Here is a 25,806-nt window from a genome sequence, read left to right on the forward strand (position 1 = left end):
GCCCAGTGTATCTTGCAGGGGCCCCACATTTCCTGGCACCTTCTTCATCCTCCCTATATATTTGAAAAAGGACTTTTTATTATCCTTGATCTTGGACGCTAGTCCTAGCTCTATGTCCGCCTTAGCTTTCCTAACAGCCCCCCTACAGGCCCGAGCAGTGGAGGTATACTCTTCTTTGGAGATAGTCCCCCCCTTCCACCGGGTGTACACCCCAAAAATGATTGGGTCCAAGTGGTTGCTGGCTAGGCTAAAACAAATCTCATACTATTAGGTAAATAGCAGAGGTGTAACTAGTGATTTTTGTGTTCTGGCCAAAGATGGGAGTCTTATCTGAACCCAGCACCTAGGCTTCTGCCGCCATTGTTGTGCTAGTTCCTGGGACCCTCTCTGGCTGCTGCTGCCACAGTACCGTACAGGATTCTAACACACTACTGTTGCCATGGGTTTTTGCACCATTATTTTGGCACACCTAAATCAGCACCTGGGACTGGTGCCCCAAGTCTTCTTAATGGGAATAGGATGAAGGGATTTCATAGATTTCATAGAAATTAGGGCTGGAAGGGACCTCGGAAAATCATTGAGTCCTGCCCCTTGCCCTAGGGGCAGGAAGTCAGCAGGGGCCATAGGGTCCCAGCAAGATAAACATCCAAATGTCTCTTGATGACAAAGTAGGTGCTTGAACCACCTTCGGCAGCAGTCTATTCCAAACCTGGGGGGCTCGGACAATAAAGAAGTTCTTCCTTATGTCCAGCCTGAATGGTCATGGAGGAGTTTGTAACTGTTCAATCTTGTCATCTCTTGGGGTGCTCTGGTGAACAGATGTCCCCCCAGATCCTGGTGAGCACCCCTGATAAACTTATAGGTAGCCACCAGATCACCCCTGAGCCTGTGCTTTTCCAGGCTGAAGAGTCCTATAGTTCTCAGCTTCTCATCATAAGGTCTGTTTTCCTGACCTCTGATCATGTGTGTGGCTCTTCTCTGGACTCTCTCAAGCTTCTCTACATGTTTTTTGAATTGTGGAGCACAAAACTGGATGCAGTACTCCAGCTGTGGCCTTACCAAGGCTGAGTACAATGGGAGAATGACGTCCTGGGATTTGCTTGAGAAGCATCTATGGATGCAAGTCAGTGTTTTGCTCGCTTTACTAGCCGCAGCATCACCTTGATGGCTCATGTTCATTTTGTGGTCAATCATAACTCCTAAGTCCCTTTTGTCCGTAGTGCTAGCCAGCATAGCACTGCTGTGTCTATAAGCATGCTGCAGGTTTTTCTTCCCAAGGCAGAGAACCTTGCATTTTTTGGTGTTGAACACCATCAGGTTCTCATCTTCCCATTTTCTGAGCCTGTCAAGGTCAGCCTGGATCACCCTCCTGTCCTCAGGTGTGGACGCTTTACCCCAATGCTCCCTGCAGGTCCGGAGCAGTGCAGAGTATTCCTTCTTGGAGGTGGATCCAGTCCTCCATCCTTTGTAGGTCTTTCTTTTTAGATGCTGGAGGTCTGCTAGTTCCCTGCAGAGCCAAGGGAGCTGCTGTGCCCTTTTGCTGCCTTTCCTCTGAAATGGGATAGACTTTGCTTGTACATCCAGGATCGGTCCCTTGAGAAGCAACCACTCATCCTGAACTCCCCTCCCCTTTGGGTTGTGGTTCTTTAGGGCATCACTGACAAGCCTCCTGAGCCTGCCAAAGTCAGCTGTCCTGAAGTTGAGGGCTTCTGTATTGCTGACTGATGTGCCAGATTTACGGCGCATGGTGAAGGCGATCAGCTTGTGGTCACTGTCACCCAGCTTCCTTCAATCATTACGTTGCTGATTAGGTCGTTCCCTATTGCCAGTACCAGGGTGAGCAGCACTTTACCTCTCATCAGCCTGTAGACTTCTTGCGTCAGACAGAGCTCATCCACACTAGAGAGAAAGCTTAACGATCATTCGGATGACCTACCTAATTTTGGTCCAGTGAACGGAAACATATAAAAATAAACCTGGAAGGGACCAGCAGTCCTCTGTAATGGTCAGTAACTGGATGTGTCTACACATGTACTTTACTGTGCAATAGACTAATTTGCCTCACAGTAAAGTATCACCATCTACACATGCAAGGCAATTAGGCTGGTGTAGACTAATTTACTGTACCATCAGATAGTCCTATCAGACACAAGTACTATCTGACAGTGGGTAAATTATTGCACTTAAACACACATGTAGACAGTGACATCTGGATTAGTTTACTTTGTGCCAGACTTTATTAAGTCGCATTAATTGCACATGTTGACATGCCCACTGTATAGTAGAAATTACGTCTAGAAAGGTTATAAGCACATGCATGCTATCCTTGCCTCTAGGGGTGTTGGTTGTACTGGCTTCCTTCCAATCCATGAGAGCACATAACTGCAGATGCTTCCTCTGCCTGAAGAAGGGTGTTTATACCCGAAAGCTTTCAAAGAAGAATTTTTCCAACTATTTTAGTTGATCTAATAAAAGATATCATATTTACCCAAAGAACTTTGTATGCCTATGTCCTTGCTTCCAGTATCTCACAGACAGAAAACATTCTTGTATATTTTAAAACTTAGACTCTTTAAGACAAAGAATCTCCAGTTTTAAAAAAACAAGATTGTACCAAAAGCAGAGAACAGAAAAGACCAAAGACACCAGCAGCAGCTTGGCTTCCTGCAGTGGCAGGGAGTCTGTTAGGTAAAATACATCCACATAATCCAGGAAGTAAACTTTCCCCATGTTAGAAAATAAGGCAAAAAAAAAAGTTGTCGTTAGTCTTACCTGGGGGAAATATCTTCCTGACACTAAATCTTTTTAACCTCAAGCATGTGAATAAGCCATGTCAGGCAGGTACCTAAGAGATTCTCAGCCCATCATGACTGGCCACTTCTTGGTAGTAGGATGCTTCTCCCAACCCATTACTTCTCCCAACTATATGTGGTGTTGAGAGTGTAGGTAATGGTCACTATTTTTTCTTCTTATAAAATTCATCATTAGCCAAAGAAACCCATTTGTCTAATACAGGGGTTGGCAACCTATGGCTCCTGGGCCATATCTGGCCTGAGAAGGGATGGCGTGAGCTGGGACAGCAGAGCCATTCAGCAGTGGGGAAAATGGGAGCGGGGTGAATTGGCAGGGGTGGGGAGCAGTTGGGAGCGGGGTGAATTGGCAGCAGCCGTGTCACAGGCAGTAGGCAGCCTTAGATCAAACTCCAGTCTAATTTAGCACACAACAGCTCAAAGGTTACAAATTCCTTGTCTAAAATGTTAAAAGTGTCTCGGATGGCCAGAGCCGACTTGAGGTGATTTAGAAATTACTCGTTCGTTGGGCGGGCTGGTGAATGGAGAGGCAGACAAAATGTAATGGTTTCAAAAAACTTTACTTACACCGCTTGTAGCCGCGACGCAGACGGTCCGGTCGTCTGAACAACTGTGTGAGTTGTTCCAGCTGGTGAGGCCCAAGCCAGTCAATCCGTCCACAAATTAAGCAGGCGGGGAAAGGGTACGTCGAGGATTGCGCTCGGCGACGGGGAGAAGAATCGATAGGTGATCAGTCTATCGATCAGCTCAGCCGCAAGTCAGATCTCTTTAGAAGCACTCTGCAGCGCGCTCAAAGTTCTCTCCGGGGGGGGAAGGACAAAAAATTTTAAACTGTCTAGAAAGCCAATTACTAGCCGCCACGTAGGAATAATTTAGAACTGGCCAATAGCGGGACACAAATTTGCATTCAAATGGCGGGAACTCTCTTGCACTGGGGTTTTTCTGTTGCAACAAAACCTTTGCTGTGCAAGAGGCTCTCATGTGGCGGGAAAATTCCATTGTGCCGAGGCACCAAAATCACTGGGTTGTGACAAAAAGAACTCCCAGAGGTCTACCATGACATCAATCATGATGAACTGAACTGTTGTATATAATGACTAGCAATCAAGGAAGGGGGTACACAAAACATACATTGTGGTTGCAACCTTTTGAGAAACAGCAACAGCAGATATATTGATACTGGGCACGTCTACATGTTCATTAATGCACTTTAGGTAATGCAAATTAAATCTAGTACCTCCCTGGTGAGGTACTAGAAAAAAAGCACATTAGCTTATTTTAATGTAAATTAGCTAAAGAGCACAGTTTTTGTGATGCTTTAATGCACATTAAAATAGGCTAATGCATTAAAGTGGACATAGAGACATGCCACTGGCTGTGAAAGTTGATTTGGTTTAGATAGCACAATGTTGAATACTGATAAAACTGTTCAGTATGATGAGAGAGTGAATGAATGAATGCATGAGCATGCAAATAGCTTTTGCCTAATTTTAGATACAAAGAAGATAGTTTTGTTCTGAATCAACCTGTGCAATTAATTTTGGTAGATTTTAAATAATTTAAATATTTTTTGATCAGCTAAATCTAGTAGCAGTCAAATTTTCTCCCCTTCCCCTCTCTCCAACAATTTTGATTTGTACATGATTATGTTCATGCTATTTGATTACATATATACTGTTTTTCTTTTCATTTAGGCATGTCAGCTTACTAAATGACTTTGTTGAGTCTGAATTGTTTGTGATTGATGGGGATTCTTTACTTCTCATGTGGTTATACAAAGAGAAAGAATATCTACCCTTCTTTTATCTAGTTGAATGCTTTCTGCTTGATTTCACTCAAAAAGGAGCAAAATATATAATCGTCTTCTTCAAGGTACTAAAACAATACATTATTTACATATATTTTAAAACACTGGACAGTTTCAAGAGTAATTGTTTGATTGTAATGAAGGAATTTCATCTCTAGGTTTTTTTTTCTTCTAATCTTGATTAATTAAGGACCCAGCTATGCACCATCAACTCCAGTCAGCCTGCAAACCGTCTTCTAGACCAGGGTTAGGCAACCTTTTCCAGCTGTGGGCCAGAATGAGCCTTACTTTCCTTTTAGTTTGCATTTCCTTCCTCTTCAAGGGTAGTAGAAGCCATAGAGTGATACTTCCTAGAATAATTATATATAGATATATATAATTGTTCTGTGTCCCAAAGACACATGCTGTATACCCTGGCTCCATCTATCCCCGACACGTGCACAGGGTTTGGAATCCTGGCCTTCAGTGGTCTTCTACAAGGACTTTTGCAGATTAGCAAAGTGGATTAAGGAAGAAGAAAAAGGGTATTCTGTCTTCCTTAACTGACATATTGGGAACATATTATTTGTAGATTAAACTTGCCTCTGCTCACAATTGCTTGACACTTCCCCTTATAAGACTTTGTTTTCAAGTGAAGAAATATAAAGTATTTATGTAATTAAACTGTACCAAAATGCACGTACACAAAAGAGATGAATTAGGATTGTACAGGGAAGCTTAATTCTGGCATTTCTTAACTCCTGGGTGCTTGACTTTGCAACCTGAAATTACTTTAAACATAATTACTTTTTAGATGTGATATATCAGTCACATCTTTATATAGATGAAGATTTTTCTTTGGGAAATACTGCATTTACTTAAATGTAAGATGACCCTGATCATAAGACAACTCCCCAATAATTATATTCTATATCCAGAAAATTATAGATTTGATATAATTTTCCAGATATGGAATTTAATTGTTAAAAGTATTCTTGAGTTTGTTCCCTTTCTGCTGCTACAGCAGGGAAAATAAATCTGTGGGGTCAGGTAGCCCCTTTGCCCTGTGCCTCCTGAACTACTTCCCTCAACTACTTTGCTGCTCCTTTTTTACTGTTAGATCCTGCTCTCTCTGAGCACATGGAAGTGAAGAACAAATTTGAAAAAAAAAATGACCTTGAACTACACATAGCTGTAATTATTAGCAAATAGTACCCACAGACTTAGTTCATCCAGTTGCAACTTTTAGCAGAGATGATCCAGAAACATACTATTAAGTAACACTGTGGCATGTCCTTATATATAATACAATTTTTGGGGGTGGGGGTTCTTAGAATTTTTTTATTCCAGGTCAAATTAGCCAAATCAGTTCTGAATCCTCTTGACTGAGAAAAACTCAACTGTTCAAACACCATATGTGGCACTACAACCAGCAAGTATCTTCTACACCAGACTTTTCAGCCTGAGGCTTCAGATACTCCCAAATCCATTGGCAAGCATCCTACATGCAGACCCACGCATGGAGGACTTGGGTTTGGATACCCCCATGTCTAACTTGCCCTTAGTCAATGGCCACAGGAGCAAGCTAGGGAGGAATCCTCAATTTCTGTAAAGCAGGCATGTAGCTGAGAGCCTCCTACTGGAAACTGGCCACTGGGAAGCTAATTACAAGATATGTAGGGTTCCCTGTCTACAGTACATTATACAGGGGTACGCCCATGCATGGAGGACTTGGGTTTGGATACCCCCATGTCTAACTTGCCCTTAGTCAATGGCCACAGGAGCAAGCTAGGGAGGAATCCTCAATTTCTGTAAAGCAGAAATGTAGCTGAGAGCCTCCTACTAGAAACTGGCCACTGGGAAGCTAATTACAAGACATATCAGGTGCCCTACCTACAGTACATTATACAGGGCTACACTCTCTACTACACAATGCTATTCAAATCTACCTTGGCCTGGGCAACAGAGCAGTGCCACTTGATCTGGGCCAAAAGGCTAGGAACTATGTGTTATATTAATCCAAAGCCAAAAGGCCCATGGTTTACCATACAGTTCACTGGGGTGGGTCCCACCAGAGTCAACAGCATTGACGCCATGGTGATTTCACTGCTCAGCACTGTTCAGTATATGTGTGTATTCCAGAGACCTCCTACAAAGGACCCATGTACTAATTAGCCCTTCACCCATGACTGAAGCCAGGCGTTCTTTTCATAAGTCCTGGCATCCTCCAAAAATGTATATGCAGATGAGGCATAGGACAACTTGGTCTGGCTTGACCTCATGGAGTGTGGGGCCACACTAAATGTATGCGACAGGCTGAGAAAGAGAGGCCAACAGAAAGGCCCTGTTTGCTGATGTTTGCCAGGCATTTAGGGCAGGTGAACAAACAGGAACCACTGGAAATGGGCAAGAAAGGCACAGCTCAGCTATAAGAGTAAAGAGGAAGTTGAAATATATGCAATATAGTGGAGACCTCCTACAAAGGACCCATGTACTAATTAGCCCTTCACCCATGACTGAAGCCAGGCGTTCTTTTCATAAGTCCTGGCATCCTCCAAAAATGTATATGCAGATGAGGCATAGGACAACTTGGTCTGGCTTGACCTCATGGAGTGTGGGGCCACACTAAATGTATGCGACAGGCTGAGAAAGAGAGGCCAACAGAAAGGCCCTGTTTGCTGATGTTTGCCAGGCATTTAGGGCAGGTGAACAAACAGGAACCACTGGAAATGGGCAAGAAAGGCACAGCTCAGCTATAAGAGTAAAGAGGAAGTTGAAATATATGCAATATAGTGGCTCACTATGAACTGAAAATGAGTAGGCTCTTAACAGGACTGAATTCAATGGGCACTACCATATATGTTATTCAGATGGGTTATACTAACCTGTCCTTGTGGTAGGTTCCTATCAGAATATCTTCCCAATACAAACCACGTACCTTACAGTCATACTCAATGTTGGCTGCATTTTAGTATCTTCACAATTGGTTCCCATTATTGAGCACATACTGCTTTGAGCAACAGTTCAAATATAGACACTGTATTTAAGGCTATTTCTTTGTATGAAAATTTAAGATGAGAGGCTTTGCTCCACATGCTGATTGCAGAGAAAGACCTCACTTTGTATTTCAGTAAATACAATAGTGCAATTTGTCCTATGAAATTTTCCTACAAAAAGAACAACCATATCATTCTGTACAACATTACTAACAATGTACAAGCACACATCAGTAATATGCAAAAATATAATACCTTAGTAGTTCTAAATTTTAAGCTGTCTGGGGCATATCTCGTGTGTGGGGAACATAAATATTAAATAATAATCTCTCTATTGTGTTCAATTTTTTACAGGATGCAGAACAACTGTATCATAATTATCCTCATATCCTTTTCCTACGTACTACACTAATACAACACCTGAAGCAGAACACTGACATCGACATTCATACAGGGTTCTTCAATTGTTTGTCACCAGAATGGCAGATTTTTCTCAAGGAAATTTATCCGTACTTCATGATAATATCTGACACAGGACTGACCTCTCTCCAAACAGACTATTTACAAATACTTATCAGTCACACCTTGTCAAAGAAAATAAATGTTGTGCTCACTTCAGGACAGGAGTCTGATACTCTTAGGGTTCATGGATATCATGTCCGGAGCATGTATATGCACAGGAAATTTTTTCAGCAGGTAAATTACACTATATCTCCAGTTTGGGTTTATAGTAGAAAAAATGTAGCATTTCTATATGGTATTATTAATTTAATTGGAATATTTAAGTGTAAAGCAAGTATAATATCTGGCTCACCTTTCATAGGAGGATTTTAAAGAACTGAATAAAAGGAAATTCCTAATCCTTCTTCTCTAAGAACATGCTTAGGATGCTCCATAGGATTCAGTGCTATGTGGATCATCCATTGTTCTTTGCCATGGGAGAATGGGGAGGGCGACTAGAGCCAAAGAACAAAGTGTTGCTGTAGCCTAACGTAATCTAGTCCAACTAATCAGGTTGGGCTGTGGATCTGGTCCATATTAATGCATGGTCCAATCCTGCTGCCCACATATCTGCTAGGAAGTACAGTATTTTCTAGATAGCTCCACTGAAGTCAGTGGGGCTAATTCCCTTGTATGTTAAAGTAGAGTTAAGCACTCAGGTTATGTAATTGCCAAAGCACAGAACTTTTCCAAGCTAACCCAGTAAGTTAGTGGTAGGACCAGAAGTAGATCTCAGACTTTCTGAATCCTAAACCTCAACTTTAAGAGGAGCATTTCTTCTTCCCTAATGTCTATATTCAAAGAATGTGTCTTGGAAGAAATGTAGATCATGCACTGTAGCTCATATTAGTTGTTTTTCATAGGTTCCTCATGGTCTGGACTTTTAAAGCGCCTGTTGAAATGTAGTTTATAAAGCAGCCTCAGGGACCTCTGACCAACGTGTCTACCCTTTCTATGTTCCAAAGCAGAGGAGATTCAAAGCTCAGTGACTTCAGTACCTCTCCATTTACTTTGGTAGCCTTAGATCAGGTCCATATTTTGGTTAATGTAGGCAGTAACGGATAACACTTGAGTTTAGGATCAGGATTGTGGTGTCCCTCTATTGTGACAAAGGAATTTCCTTCAGAAGTGATGTAACCTGCTGACTAAACATGAATGTCTGTCTTCACTTATTTTCCACCAGTGTTCAAAACTAATAAACTGGATATAATTTTGAAAATGTTATCTTTGTATTTCAACATATAACTATGACTTACCTACTTCTTGTTTAGCATCAGAAAGATTTTCAACGTGCTTTGGAGACCTTGGTTAAGTACTTGCAAAACTCCCAGGATACAACATTGTGGTTTTATAAACATTTAAATCTGAGCTTGAAAAGTCTGCAAGAAGAGGTAACAATTATTTTGCTATTATTTCTCCTGTTAAAGTGTGTTCGCTGTGACAGTAGAAGTTAGATAATGAAAATGTGCTAAATTGTTCACTTTTTAGCAAAGAGATTGCTTGCAAGAAATGTGAGAGGCAAGAATCCTTTGGGTTGATATCTTTTATTGGATCACCTGCATGGCTGGGATAGACATAAGGAAGCTTTTATGTATCATAGTACCCTTCCTCAGGCCTCTGGGAGAGAGGCAAACACATCTGTCAGTCATGCACGGCAGAAAATCTAATATTCAGGATGGGGCATAATATTCCTCCAATTCTAATTGCACCACTGTAGAGCTGTTTCCAGCCAATCCTGTGGCTGGGCAGGGGCAGCTCTATCCCAGACCTGGGGCTGCCCCTAGCCTGATCTCTAGGATTGGGTTGAGGGTAGTCCTGGGCCATGGGGTTGTCCAGTGCCAGTGCTGACAGTTATCTGGTTGTTGGCACAGGACCTGGGACAGTCTTAGGCCAGTTGGATACCCATGGCTGCCTTAGATTGGTATCAACAAGATAATTGGAACTAGAGGTTGGAAACTAAGGCATGTCCAGAGCTGATTATGACAATCACCTGATTGTCAGGCATCTGCCTTGGACAGCCTCTGCTTGTAGACATGCCCCACATTCCACAGAAACCTTCCATAAAAATGTTCTGTATTACATCACATGTGGAACATTTTTGTGGATGGTTTGCCATTTATGGCACCACAAATTGGGTACAAATGTAGCACTCTAGCCATTTATGGCATGTTCAACATGTTAATCTTATCATATATGTAATGTGTGCCAGGGACCTTTGAATCTGTTCCCTAGGCAACCAAGAGAGGGAGATAACATGGAGACAGGAGCAAGTAAGAACAGAGCAGAGATCAGTAATGTATAGCCAGATCTGGCTTGCAGAGCTTCTTTAACTTGCCTGCCAAGCTCCAGGACCCAGCAGACTCCAGTGTCCTGAAGTGCTGTGCAGTTTGGGATGTGTGGAGGAGCCACAGTAGCAGCAGCAGCCTCACAGTCTGTTCTGCAGCAGCACTGTCACTCCTGGAACTTGGCAAGCCATGTGCTGAGGAGCAGCTGCAGCAGCAGGGATTTGGTCAGCCTGCCAACCAGACACAGTTTCCTGGAGTAGCCAAATAAGTGTTGTGCTGTGCTTGCTTAATTGCAGTGGGTGGGGGTGCTCTGTGGGTAAGAACATTGTTTTGGGTTTGGGGTGCATGGCGGGGGGATTTGCTTGCAATGCTGTGTGTGAGCAAGGACTTGGTGTGCAGCACTGGAGACTGTCTGTCCCTTTGGTTTGTTGAGGATGGGATTACTCTGGTTCTCCATGTGTCTCTCCCACTGCTGAGAAACTGCAAGGAGCTGTTATAAATTCCTGAAATTCACGTGGAAACAGTCTCTCTGATGAATTCATCATCAGTGCCAGGCAGGCAGTCCAGTAATCCTTGCATACATGCTCTCCTGAAGTAGCTAACCACTTCTTTGCCATGGCATTGGCAAAGAAAGGAAAAATTGATAGCAAGTGTCAAGTGTTCAGTGAACAGTGGACATATGATTAGTTTTTTATGCAATGCAAAGACAAAGTAGTATGCTTTATTTGCCAGTAAGTGTTTTAGTGTTCAAGGAGTACAACATCAGGCATCATTTGGATACACATCATAAAGAAAAGTATGATTGTTTGGTAGGGCAAGCTAAGAGTGACAAAATAGAAACTCAGAGAAACAGTTTGTCTAGTCATCAGTATGTTTTTAAAAGACACATTGAGAAAAGCCTAACAATTATTTGAGCTAGTTACCATGTGGTTAAGCTGGTTGTTAATCATGGGAGACTTTTTACAGATGGAGAATTTGCAAAAGAGTGTATGATGGAAGTGATTGATGAGATATGTCCCTCTTCAAAAAAAAAAAAAAAAGATAAATGATGTGAATCTTTTTGCTCATACTATGAAAAAAAAAATTGGAGATATGGGGATGGATTTATTTTGCATACTGAAAGAAAAGGCCCAAATGTTCCTTTGGGCACATAATAAGAATAACTATGTGCTAGATACAGCTAATATTTGTGTGAGGAATACACTCAAAGTTTGAAGTTACTGAAGAGCTTGGTGCACTTCAGATTTTGAAGAGGACAACCAGAGGAGAAGACTTATTTCTCAGGGTTTATGAAACAACATGCTTCACCTGAGCTGGGAGAAACTGGGCGTGTCTATACGTGTATTTACGTGTGCCTAAACTTAATGCACCTTTGGTTACGGTGCATTAAGGCCATTTAAGTGCTTGTCTACACGTGGATATAGTAATGTGCATTAAGGCATGTTAAATTTGGGTGCAAATAGCTAAGTCACATTAGAGCACGTGCAGACGTGCTAATAAGTATTTGCACCTAAATTTGATACCTGCTTTATGAAGGTATCAAATTTAGGCTCGCGTAGCCTTAAATCACCATTTTTAAGGTGGATTAAGGATGCGCATATGTAGACATGTGCCCTTAATGTGCCTTAAAAATGGCAACTTTAGGCTAAGCCCACTTAAAAGAGGCATGTGTAGACATGCCTGCTGAAAAGCATAACAATGGATGGTGTGCAAAAATGAAAAGAATGCAAGGCTGGGGTAGTAGGATAAATCAACAATGAAATGTAAAAATTAAATGCTGATCCTCCTATGCAGCTTCACTGCATCATACCCCAGCAGTCATTGTGCACCAAGGTATTATGTTAGGAATCACTCATAGGCAATTTTGTTTCAAGTGTGAATTTCATCCTGGGCCATGGCTTAAACTGTTGCCAATCCAACAGTTCCTTGCTGATGTTGAAACACAAGACAGAGATATCTTGTATCCTGCAGAAGTGAGAAAGCTCAGTCAGGGTGAGGTTTTTAAACATTTCTTCCAGATGCGAAATGAGATATATTTATAACAGGGAAAGGAAAGCTGAAATATCTGAGTCTGCGTGGATTTGGGACTTAGCATTTTTAGTGGACATAACAGAATTGCTGAATGATCTGAATGTGAGACTCCAGGGGAAGTGAAAACTATTGCTTGAAATATTCACTGATTTGAAAGCATTTCAGATCAAACTGAATGTTTTGATGAAACATATACCTGAAAAAAACTTGTCACATCTTCCTAGTTGCAAAAATATATTGAGTGAAGATGGAGTCAATTTCACAGGGCAGGTTTACTGAGGCTTTGTATTCCAGGAAAGGTTTAAGGCTTTCATAAGTATTCAGAAGATTACTGTCTTTTTTAAAACCCATTTGAATTTGACATTGAAATTTATTAAATGGGGTAGATCTTCAAAAGCAATACATTGAAAGACTTACAAAGCAAGCGCCATTCAAGTTTAAAGAGGTTTGATGCTGGCATGAAAACAATTTCTGGGAGTACTTACATCTGTGAACGCTTTCTCAAAAATGATATTAATTAAGTCTAAATTACAGTCAAGATTGGCTGATTATTACTTGCATCAGGCTTTAAGCAACATGAATACCTACATCCACACTCTTGCTACTGCTCACACTGACTGTAGTGAATGCAAAATAAGAATAAAGAGAAAGTATTCAAATTATATTTCATCCTTTTATTTGTTTTTCAAAATTTCATACAACTCATTCATCCAGGCAGAATGCCACTGCCCTGTAACTGAGCTATATTTATTCTGATCCTCTTTATTTAAAGGTTCATCTTCAAAAGAAACACTGGAGAAGAGTCAGATGAACACGTAACCCATAGCTGTGTGGTTTGAGCAGTGTTATGTCAAGAGAAAACTGAGGGGGAATTTGATAACAGTTTTCAAATACCTGAAGGGTGGTTATGAAGAGGATGGAGATAGATAGGACTAGGAGAAGTAGCTTCAAGCTGCATCAGAGAAAATTTAAATTGGAGATTAGGAAGAACTTTCTGACTATGGGAGTGGACAAGCATTAAAAAAAGGTACCTAAAGAAGTTGTGGCATCTCCATCCCTGGATATTTTAAAGAACAGATTAGATGAGCACTTGGCTGGGATGATCCTCTCTTGAGCAGGGGACTAGATTAGATCAACTCATGAGGTCGTTTCCAGCCCTACTTTCCTAGTATCCTATGATCCAAAGTCAGAAAGATGCAGGTTCAGCCCATTTAGGTGAGGGGTGGAGGGGGCTGGTCGTCTACTTCCCGGGAGAGTATTCTAACCATTCAGCTATGGGAGCTGAAACATGGGACCCTCCTTCCTCCCTTAACATATGTCAGTATAGGTACCTGGCTACTGCAGAATCTACTGAGCATGCTCAGTAGTTTTGTGGATGCTCACACGTACGCATTGCCTGTGGAGGAGAATCACAGATTATGCCTAAGTGCCAAAACCTACGTGTTCAAAGCAAAAAGTAGTTTATTTTTTAACATTCTTATTCTGTTTTTTAACATTTGTATGCATTTTCGCTTCTGTGCATTTTTATTTGCTGATTTTCTTTACTAACTAAATTATATCAAAGACATTTTCTTTATAATTTTTCTGTTTACACTCAAGCAATAAATTGATATATTCTATCACATTATCACTGTAGGTATGCCAGACTGTCCTGCTGCTGAAGCGTATGTGGCCAGAAGGATCTAACATTAGACAAGTTCTCTGTGTTCTTACATGTGCAGTGGGACTAAAAATGTACAGCCACATGTTAGAAAATGCAAACGCTTCTGCAAAAGAAAAGGAAGGAAAAACAGAACACTTCCCTCTGGAGGTAAAATTTCTTTATAACTTCTTATCATGTTTTGGTCCTGTCAGCATAAGCATTTTGGTCATGTTGGAGATGATAGTGCCTCTACTCTAGTTTTCTTGCTGGAGAAGGACCCGGTCACCCATTGTTCCAGACCATCCAGTGGTCTAGGGAACTTCTGTAAGCCATAGTATATGCAAAGAAACAAGGTCTGCAAGTGGATTGCATTAGGTCCCCTAATGAGAATCCCTATGAAATATGTGGGGTTTATAAGTGAATGCCATGGGTGCATCCATGAGAACTTTTACCAGAGGAGGAGGCCATGTGGTCATTATTATCTTCTCCTATTCCTAATACATAGTTGAACAATAACCATTGTAGATGGAATATATATTTTTTCATATTAGCTGTTTTCAAGGTGAGGGTAAGGTCTAGAGCCCTTCATTTTAGATACAGACACTTCTCCATATCCTTTTTGTAATTAGTTTAATATGGAAGCAAGGTAATCACATACATGTAGAGATGCAATCTTGCATGATTGCAATTACTTTTTGAGTATCTCTAAATTAATTGGTATTGCTTATACAACACAAATTTATGCTCAAAACTTATGTAGAATAAATGTAGAATGCCTGCAGCCATCTAACTAAACATTAGCTAGACGGCAGGATGGAAGTTCACTTTATAGACTAACCGAATCAGAGATGCATAAGCTTTTGTGAGCAATAGCTTACTATCAGATTCTGTAAAAGATCATACAGAGAGCAGCTGGCTATCAAATAGAAGGAGTGATTTAAATACAAAAGATGAGGAAGGAGCGGGGAAGGGAGGAAAGAAGGACAGAGGGCAGTGCTGAGTTTTGCATTCAGATTGATTTTTATAATTCCCTTGTTTAAGAACAGCTATTCTGAGGTTAGTGATGTAATGTCCAGGGAGGCTGAAGTGTTTTGCCACAAGTTTTTGTGTATTACTGGACTTGATGTTAGATAAGTGTCCTTTCATTTTGTCTCTCACAGGGGTTGTCCTGTCTGTCCAACAGAAGGGCCATCTTAAAATGATTTAATTATTATCCAGATAATTTGGCAATTGGTTTCTTAAATTTAATCTCGATTTTAGTGGCCATGTCCTTCCTTCTGGGAAAGAGATTTATGCTGGAAGTGCTAATTGATCTTTGGTTATTTAATACAACAATAATGTGTGTTATGAACTACATGCACACGTATAACAATAAAAGTTATTGGTTTCATTAACAAAGTGAAAGTCATGAATTATACTGTTGAAAGGGTAACATAATAGTTATTTTTTCTGAAGTATACAGCACCTCATGTTGGTCATGTCCCAATAGGAGAAGACTGGAGCATTAGCACTGGAAGATGCAGCTGACCTGTGCAGGATGCACTGCCTTAGTGTGGCCTTTCTTTTTCATTTGCCTCTTTCACAACGAGCTCGTATTAGGATCACCCATTCCCACTGGACTCAACAGGCTTTACCATTTATAATTATGGTAGGTGTAGTTTTTGCTTGCCTTTTTTAGTATTAGGTACAGTTGGTGCCTGTGCCTTGCATTTCCTTTTCTTGGTCAAACTACACCTGTTTATGATATGTGTTACAGTAATATTTTGGAAATTCTTTACAACTTGTCTCTAGCGGGTTATGGAATAGAGAAAATCCCACACAATTTACTGATTCGTTTTGATGCACTGGCTGGGGGAGTAGTTAGCTGATTGCACGATTTCACAATGATTACACACTTAATTTATACAACACAATTTTATTTTAAAATTCTTTGCTATGTATATAACACTGCTTAGCTTTAAGAAACACCACAAACATTAAGAACACAATAATTACATATATCAGAAACAATGCTCCGAATGCACTTCCTTCCCAAACAATGCTATGAGAATTAGTATTACAAAAACAACTACAATTACAACTAAAAGTTAAATTTGAATCAATACTATTATTTTTCATATTATACTTACAATCCTAGAATTCCGAGAAGCCAAATACCAAAATATGGTTTCATTCCTCAGTAGTACAATTTATGGGGTTGGCCTCAGTAGTACGATTCAATGGGCTAGATTCGTGTTCACGGAGAGGTTGGTTCAGGTGATCAATCTGATCCGGCCTACACTTGCGATTCTTCCTTCATTGTTCTACAAGTATAGTCACCTCCAAATTGGGACAGTAAGTTACAGTTTTTATTGAGTGAGCTGCCGTCTTGGGCCACTCCTACTCAAACCTGTCATTACTCCCAAATTTGGGCTCGGATCTTACTCAACAGATTCTTTTGCTTAATAATTAGTTTCTTTTGTTGAGCAATTTAAATTACTTTTGGGGAACGTCCATATCACTGCAAATGACCTTTTCTTACCAATCTGGTCAAAAGGCCCTAGGGTTTGATCTCTCAGAACTCAGGATATTTGCTCTTTGTAAAAGACTTCTAAAGATAAAATTTAAATTAAGACTTTAAGCAAAGTCAGGACCTTTTGCACGTAGTCCAAAAACAATGACTTAGATAAGGAGATAAATCTTATCTTCTTCCTGAAACTGGCTAATGGGCAACCATCACAAACATTCAAACCATTTCATTCAATATGACACAACTTTTAAAGTCACATACTGTTTGAATAGTTTATTGAAGTAGAGTGGTCTGGGGCATAGGGGGCTAGGGGCAGGTGTGCAAAACCAGGGTTATATTTTAAATTCTGCCTCTGACTTGCTATGTGACCTTTGACAATTAGTTCACCTCATGGTATATAACTTAACTAACTGTGAAAAGTGGCTAGCCATAACTTCTTTTATAAATGCTTTAAGATCTGGAGATGAAAAATTCTATGTAAGAATTCACTATTTTGTTTTTAATAGCAACAGCAATGTGCATATTTTATTCTGAAGCAACTAACTGAGGAAAGTGGCTGGAGATTAAATTTAACTTATCTGCCTGATTTAAGGGATAAGTCACTATTGAAGAATCTTGCATATTACTATGAAACAGAATATTGTACAGGTATTTATCTTTGCTTTTGAATCATTTGCTTTTTTAAATATCTGATTATTATTATTAGGCTGTTGTTGAAAAAGTACTATGGCAGTAGTTTTGCTAAGTATTAGATACAATAGTAGAGCTAATGTATGGAAAAATAGCCATGAGTCCAGGCACTCAAGACTGCCCAGACCCAGTTCCTCTTGCCATATTTTGACACCCCTATGGATGTGCAGAGCGGAAGATAGTGATATAGGCGATGAACGCTCTCTTCTAACTGGTGATTTTCTTAAGCGTTGGGGAGGAGGGGGGCTCTGCACATGTCTTGTTTTGTCAGAATAGTACAAAGCAAGTAGAATAGTAGTCAGGTTTTGATGTCAGTGCCATCAGAACTGTAGGTTAAATCTTAGCAGGTTGTATTGTTTATTTGTCTCTTTAAAATGGGACTTCTGTCTGCTCTATACTAGTATGAAATATTCCATAACAATTTTGGTAAGAATAAATCGGAGAACTGGAAATGTCTTAAAATATTGAAGCTGTGATTGTTATGTAATAACAGGGATCTGGGAGTTGAGGCTTTAAGCCTAACATCAGTGATCATAAGTCTTAGAGTTAAATGACAATAGTCATTCTTCAGGCTGAGAATACATATTTGTAGCAAGCATCCCTCATAGAGTTCCGTGCCCTCTTTTAAGGGTTAATTTGGGCCTGTGAAAACTATTTAATCAGTAGAATCACTCCTTTTTGTATCCAGTCAAAAACTTCAATTCTCTTGCATGCAACTCAAGTAAATGTGAAGGAGTAATCAAAGGTAGTATACATTAGGAAAATTGAAAATTCTTGGCTTGTTATATGATACCATCCATTGTTCTTTGGGAGTAAAAAGAAGTTGTGCTCATGCTTTCTGGTCCTGGTCTTCAGCTTAATACTAGGCCCTGCATCTGTTTTCTGTGTATTGACCAATATGTTTTCCATGCTATGTTTAGCTATCTTACATATATATACAAAGCGATAAAAAATTGTAGTGCGCCTGTTCTTGTAATATAAAGAGATGTCAAGATTAAGCCTCAGGATTCTAGTTGCTGTCCATGGTGATGCAATTTCTGTCTCATGGAATTTTGTTTCATTGTAAAATCTTAGTTTTTGTTTTTTTGTGCACAGGCTTAGATTTGGAATTGGGTAAGGACCTGAAGACTGAATACCATTATCTCTGGGACACTGTGACCACACTAGCTGCCAAGTGTAATTTTGGAGTTGCTTTCCCAGTGCGACACACTTCACATCCATTCCTTGAAGAGAAACAAAAAGTGAAAGATACTAGTAACTCTAAAAACACAAGCACTAAAAGCAAACTTGCAATAATTGGTATTTATAAAATACTCTGTATATGCAAATGCTGTACAATTATAAGCTAATTAGTTCTGCTATATTCTGCTCCTTCGAATTGAAGCCCCAATTTGTGGATCTTTTTTGCTTTCACTGATATTGGTGACAAAACTCCCATCTGATGCTAAACAGAATGTGATCAGTACACAAGCATATCCTGGCCTTATTTAAGTCAGTTCAAGTTTTGCCACTGACTGCAGTGAGACTAGGATTTTATCTTATGTGTTTGATTTTTAGCCCAGAACTGGCTATTTATGCTCAGTAAAAGGGATGGAGCAACATACTCACCTTTGTGTAGGCACCGTGATAGACAACAATAAACATGTCACTTGAAGATCATGTCACAAGCCTTAGCATAGAAGAAGGTGGAGGTGGACCAGGGGAATATGCCAAGAGGAGCTATGGTATATAGTGCTGTGAAGATTTCATGCTGTGTTATGGCCATAGGGTAACCATCATGGGTTATGGTAATTTAAACATAACTCTTTGGCTTTGTGATTTATACAGGGATCATGACACCCACAATTGGGGGGGATACATTGTGGGTGTCTTAAAGACATTTTATTTCAACTACCTTCTTCGTAGCAAGAATTGCATAGTTTGTTATCTAACATTCTGAAATATAAATATAAATGTTTTCAGGAAGCACAATAAAAGCCAAACAAAATCCCATCGAAGTCATTTGACTTCAGTGACCTTATGGTTAGCATTATGGGGAAATGTTTGTCTGTATTCTTTTATTGCGGAGCTCCTCTTTCAGGGCTTTTGTCACACCTTTCTCCTTCTATGTTGCTAGCAAAGAATAGTCACTTGCATCTAGTGGCATGGGGAGACACAATGGGAAAAAAGGCTCTTATTAACCCCAGTTAGGGAATACATAGTATGGCCTTTCATATTCAGGCTCATAAATTTAGTGTCATGATGCCATCACATTAAATACTCTTAATTGGACAAACCCTATATTATTTGTTACAAACTGAGATATAATACTCATAACAAACATTTGAAAGAAATTCACAGAATATGTGTACAACTTTTCATTGACTTTTCTCTACATTTTCTCCAAAGACTCTAAGGAAGAAATTCCCAACATAGGGCTTATCCCATTGAAATCTGATGTTGTCAAAGATTATGCTGGAGCTGTCTTGAAAGACTTGCCTTTTTTAAACAGGTACATTATTTAAATCTGTCTGGAATTAAGGGGCTTTTTCTTCACCACCTTGCACCTCGGTTTCATCATTTATACTTATGTCAAATGAGCATATCAGAGCTGACAAAGTACATCATTGCTACATCATCTGACAAAGCGCCTTCTGCCTGACTTCTGACTAATATGGCTAACCACCTCTAGCTATCATTCTGGTTGTGTAACATTTTACATCAACTAACATTGGTATAACTATTAACAGGAAATGCAGGTCAAGGGTAAACAGCTGCATTCTGACTCCACGGTATATTCGTTTTGTAGTTGCTGAGCCTATACAGTTTGTTTTTGAAGGGACCAGTCCTTATCCTTTGAAAGTAAATTGTAAAACTCTAATTGACTCCACTGGAAATGCACATTCATGCTGTATACATTATTTAAAAATACATTGAATAAAATTAGAGGTAGTCTACATGTTTTTTGGATGGAATACTTTAACCATACAAATGTTTTTTTATGGAGTACATCTCCACAAAAATCTTTTCCTCCACCCAAGGCAAAGATGGATTGCAAAGTTACTCCATGCAGGGAAGCTACCTCAACTCAATGTATGAAGTAGCTGTTTTATCTTCAAATAAATTGTTTTAAATGGAAGACCCCTGTGACAGTAGATTCTGTTTTGCTTGTTCTTTGGCTGGACTCAGCCACCTGAATTCCCATATAGGTGTGTTCAATGCCATCCAGAGTGCACTACTTCTGTCATGAACCCCAAAATCTAGCCTTTTTCTCCCATTAAATTGTCCAGTGGAACCTGGTTGTTTTCACTGGATTTGCCCATTATACAGGAATGCAACAGGTGCCAAATAACATGACTTTAAGCACTCAGATAATGTGTGTGTACGTCTATTACAGGGAGTTTCTATAATTTATGTATATACAAAACAGTAAGTGACTCTTCACTGAAGTGAAAGAAATTAAGGGATGGGGTATTATGTAATTCATTAGTAATTCTTATTGAAACAATGAAGATATCCAACTCCTGGAGCAGAATGAAATAATGGAAAATGAGGTACATGCTACAGAAAAGTTAAGAAAAATGTATAGTTGGGAATCTTTTGACTGTATATTCACAATCTTTACATTGGCCACCGTGGTCCCCATGCTTTAGGTAGGTTAGAGTGCTAAATCTTGTGTTATGTCAGGGTTGACTATGTAGTATTCTCAGATGTTAGGCAAGGGATTTGAATAGGATGATCCTTCCTCAGGTAGGGTTTGGACTAGATAATCCATGGAGGTCCCTTCCATGGTCTGCTTCTCTATGATTCTATGAAAATGCTTTCTGCAGTATTCTGACTATTCTTCTAGCCAGCAAGGGTCTATTTTATAATTAGGTGGTACAACAAACTCTACCTCTATAGGCAACTATACCACGCTCTCATGGTTAACCCAAGCACTGCCCTGTCTTTTCCTGCTATGCCTCGATTTTGATCATATACATTTGGGAAGCAGCCCTCCCTCTCACAGGGGGTCATCTAAAGTGCCTTACTCAACCCTGCTCATCACTGGGCCACCTTTGTCTGACCCAATCTTTAACTGATACCACCTTTGAACAGAGCATCTCTACCTTGGATTGACCCACTTTCTCCGTAGCCAGGACTCTCTTACTTTCCCCCAGTTAGCAGCCCTTAACCAGGGCTCTCAGTCATCACCTTCACACTCAGGCCTCTCTCTTGGGCTTGTAGTTTCCTGTCCTAAGTCAATTGAACCAAACATTCAGTGCCTTCTCCAGGCACCCACAGTGGCTTCCCTACTCCTCATTAAAGTCATCTCATGCATCAGCTGAATATAAAGAAAACCATCAATGCACTGACTAACCCCCACTCACGGTATGTGTACAACCTAAGTAAAACCCCGCCACTAATGGCTAGTTGTCCCTAACAGCTCCTCAGGGTTATATTACTACCTGCAGTTTGCAGCTACTAGTCACCAACCTATAGTCTTCCCTCAGAAAGCTACTCTGTCTGCTATAGTCTGGGTCAAACTGACTCCTTAGCCTAAGAGCCAGATTTACATAGTCCAAAGCTCCACCCCTTCCAGTTACCTCACCTCTCCGTCTCCTACCAGGGCACAGGGATTCTTTATTCCCTCATCAGAAGTCTGGAGCTCTGCAATTTTCAGCCTTAAAGTGAAGCCTTTTGTGTCTGATGTCTCTACTTCAGTAACTGGGATAGGAATCCCTGTTACAGTAGGCATAATGTTTGTTACACAGAAGGTACTAGAAAACCAAAAAATATTAATAAATATCACATATATACATATATACTGTATGTATTTTTCAGTGATGATCCTGCAGTTACTTCACTTATTAAAGAAAAAGAATTTGATGAACTTCGGCATTGGCATTCAGGCAAACTCCTCAGTGATGAACATGACAGAGCACCATGCAGCCATGATGGTAAAAAAAAAAATTAACACTATTTGCCTAGTTGGATAGAATGTGAGTGTTGTCAAGTTGTCAAAATTGTCATGGCTTAAGGGAAAAACAGTTTCAGAGAATTATTCAAACACAGTATAAATTTGTGTCAAATGGAAGTTATTACATTGATGATTAGTCTATTTACATTAAATATATTTTGCATGATTGCGTTAATCTACCTGGAATAATTATAACACAATCAAAGCTTCAAGAAACTTTTAATGAGGTCCCTTTTATATTTATGCAGATTTTGCACAGATTCAAATTTGCACACAGTCCAATTGTATATATGCAATTTGGAATGTACACATGGAGATTGGGTAACTCTATGTTATGCTATGCATATATTCCATTTCCTGTGCAAGGATGCAAGGCCACATTTTGCCATTTAAATAGCATTCTATTTCTCTGGTCCTGTTTTTGAATGAGAATAGCCATGCCACTTGTATCTGGTGCAGAGCTGAATTCTGTAGGCATATATTAAATGCTCTGAGCATGTCTGTCATACAGACTGGGGAAAGTGGAGAGAAGAGCCACTGCTGCCCCAGTCCACAGGGCAGCTACAAAAATATCAAATGAAACCAAATCAAATGGAGAGGTTGCCTGTCTAGTGACTTCTTAACACTCTAGCTAGGGATCTGTGAATATGTGTAAAGCCCTCATAGCACTATGTATTTTCAGTGCTACTAAGTGTCCAGCTACACTTATAGTGCTACAAATGCATATCTGGGTGCAGAAGAGCAGCTCTCCATTGCAACTTGTAATGCTTTGCAGGAAGCACTATGAATTGCAATGATCCCAACAGAAGTTTGCTGTTGGGTCTGGGAGTTGGGGATTCCAGCTTTTTGCTATGAGCCTGCAGCCTGATCTTGGTAGCAATGCCACTCTCCCCTCCCAGCTTGGACTGTGCTTTCAGAATGGGAGGGGGGAAGGGAGCAGACAGAACTCATTCTTAGAGTTCCCCAGCCGGTGCTGGAGGGTAGAATTGGTACCAAGGTGGAGGAGCTCCAATCCACCCACTCCACCCTCCATAGAATGAGGGTTCAGATTTTCATGGGATTGGGCCCTTTTAAAGTGGACTGCAGCCATGCACTTCTGTTTGGTCATGGCTGCAGACCACTTTCTGGGGCCAGATCAGATGAAAATTATCACCTCTGTCTGTGCCCTCTGTCTACAATGCAAGCCACTTGTATATTTTTGGAGTGCTTCTCCAAAACCCAAATTTGTCACTTTCAATGCTTGTAAAAAAAGTATACTTTTATTATTTGTTGTAGCAAAATCCAGAGAGCCGGAGGAAAGAAGTATACAGAAATTACAGAAATTTACAGACTTTATGGAAGATCGCTGGAAGGGGACATTTCCACGACAGTTGTCACCCAGGCAGATGTGCCACTGGTGCCAACAAGCACTAATGCAGTTGATGTACACAGAAAAAAATCACATGTAAGCGTGTTTGAATTGCTTTCTGTTGTATCTGTTCTTTCTTGCTGTTTATGCTAAGGTTTTTCTTTTGGTTGCTGATGCTTTCCTGGAATTTTATTATTTCATTCATGAGTAATTCTTATTGAAATAATGAAACCATCTAAATTGCATCTAAATTTAACTTGTTAACTGTCAAACCCACTTTTATCACTGCCTAGGAATGTGAATTAGTCGTTGAGTTTGAAATTGAAATAGTAAAAGGTAAGATAAATGTGTAACAACAAAGGAGTCCTCTAAAATATATATTTGAATGAGAACAAAAAATAAATTTAAGGGATGGTTAGCTTTTTTCTAGAATTGTTTCATAAAAAACTTGGAAAATTGAATGAGGATCTTGATGTTCATTTCTTCGTTTGCTGTTGATTTTCAGTTTGGGTAAATATGCTATTTTAAACTATATTGACCCCATCTACATCAAATATAGCTACAAAAATCATTTAGGAAAGGTAAGAGGCTTATGTGAAGATTTCAGACCTGAAAAATACAGGAGTATGACATGTTTATATTTTTTGTTGAAGTGTTTGTAGATTAAATTGATGTTACTAAGATACATTTGAATATCATGTTTTGACTCTTGGCAGTATTTTTGCAGGTTCAGTCTTCTGCTATGACTTGGATACATTGTTGATTAGACTAAGATTTGGGATAGCAAAAGGAAACAGTAGTTTGTTTTTGTTTTGATAAAATTTCACTAAATGTTCCAAGTTCTAGAATTTCTTTGCTTTTGAAATTGTAGTTTTTGATTTTCCTACTTTAGTCAGAAAGATAGTCTACTTTTATGTGATCCTGCCAGTATTATCCCCTTTTAAATGGCTGACTGCATGCAGTTTCTGACTTCCCAGGATATATAGATTACAGATTAAATCCTGATCAAATGTCCATTGCATTTCACAAGAATCTTTTAACTAACTTTATGAAGCATATTGTTTTCAATTTACTGAGAAACTAGGTAAATTTTCAGACTTAAAAATAAATCCCTTTAAGTTGAGATTCAAGCCTCCCACTTACTTGTTTTGCATGTCTCTGGCATTCTTACATAAATAACTGTTTTTTCATTTACATTTAGTATGAGGTACTGAGTGAACCAGTTTTGTAAAAGATGTACGAGTGTTTACAGATGTGATTTGCACAGCATTCTGTACTATTTTAAATAAAATTCCTAACAAAACACAATAAGCACATGAAGTAAAGTCTTATAATCATTACTTCAACTTTACTTGGGCAATACTCCCATTTACTCCCAAGGACTAGGACCAGCTATTACATCTTTTGTTTCTATCATGTTTTAAAATATTCTCTATTCATATTTTTGGTAGAAAAGTAAAGCAGAAATAATTAGAGAAGAAAACCAGAAGCAGCGAAAAGCTAAGCAGGAAAAGAAAGAACAGGAACAATGGGAGGCCCTGTCTATGTCAATTGAAAAAGAAATTAAAGAAGATGTTGCCTTTGGAATAAATAGACTGGAGAATTTCCTCAAGAAATGTCAGTCTCAATCTGTGAAATTTTCAGCAGAAATGGCAGGACTGCATGTGTGTTTTGACGTTTGGAAAGAACACTGCAGAAAGCAAGGTATGAGATTAGAGAAACTTGACCATCTCAGGTGCAATTTTTCCTCTCTCCAGAAATGCTTTATTTTGGGATTTTTTTAAAACTAGAATAAAAGAACATAAAGATGTTTGTAACATGCATTTGTGGCACACATTTGGAAAGAATTAAGTTTCTTTCTAATTGCTGGCCTGAATTTGGCCCTAGATTTGCAATTTTAAGATTCTGTGAGACTGATTTAAATTACCCATTTGACATCAGGTGTAATTACTTGTCTGCATTACCAAACAGCGCACACACGTTACAAGCATAAAACCTTTATTTCATCAATACTCAGAAGAAAGTATAAACTGTATGCTAATGACATATTCTGCTTCACTGCTAAGTGGCATTTACACAGCTGTTGGGCGTCTATGTTAGAAAATGGTATTCCTTTTTGCTTTGTGCAATGAGCTGAATGATGCTAAGGCATCTAGCTTTCTTATTTATCTTTATGTTTGTCCATATATGATTAGGAGTATGGACAAGAGTTCATTTGTAGTGCTACAGGGGCATACAAGTATTCAACTTTCCTTACTGGAGAGCACAA

The 25,806-nt window shown here is 39.6% G+C and overlaps 1 protein-coding gene across 1 annotated transcript in view; it reads left to right on the forward strand.

Moving 5' to 3' along the window:
• LOC102388609 (probable ATP-dependent RNA helicase DDX60) overlaps positions 1 to 25,806 on the forward strand; it is a 64,102-nt gene that overhangs the window by 11,681 nt on the left and 26,615 nt on the right. The window contains 12 exon segments of the mRNA XM_025207111.1: positions 4,505 to 4,682; positions 7,947 to 8,288; positions 9,365 to 9,484; positions 14,046 to 14,219; positions 15,541 to 15,699; positions 17,067 to 17,208; positions 18,346 to 18,549; positions 19,639 to 19,741; positions 22,054 to 22,169; positions 23,465 to 23,489; positions 23,492 to 23,633; positions 24,989 to 25,241. Of these exon segments, the coding sequence (XP_025062896.1) occupies positions 4,505 to 4,682; positions 7,947 to 8,288; positions 9,365 to 9,484; positions 14,046 to 14,219; positions 15,541 to 15,699; positions 17,067 to 17,208; positions 18,346 to 18,549; positions 19,639 to 19,741; positions 22,054 to 22,169; positions 23,465 to 23,489; positions 23,492 to 23,633; positions 24,989 to 25,241 (1,958 nt within the window).

Source organism: Alligator sinensis, unplaced genomic scaffold (assembly GCF_000455745.1).
Source record: "Alligator sinensis unplaced genomic scaffold, ASM45574v1 scaffold512_2, whole genome shotgun sequence".
In the NCBI taxonomy this organism is placed as follows: Eukaryota; Metazoa; Chordata; order Crocodylia; family Alligatoridae; genus Alligator; species Alligator sinensis.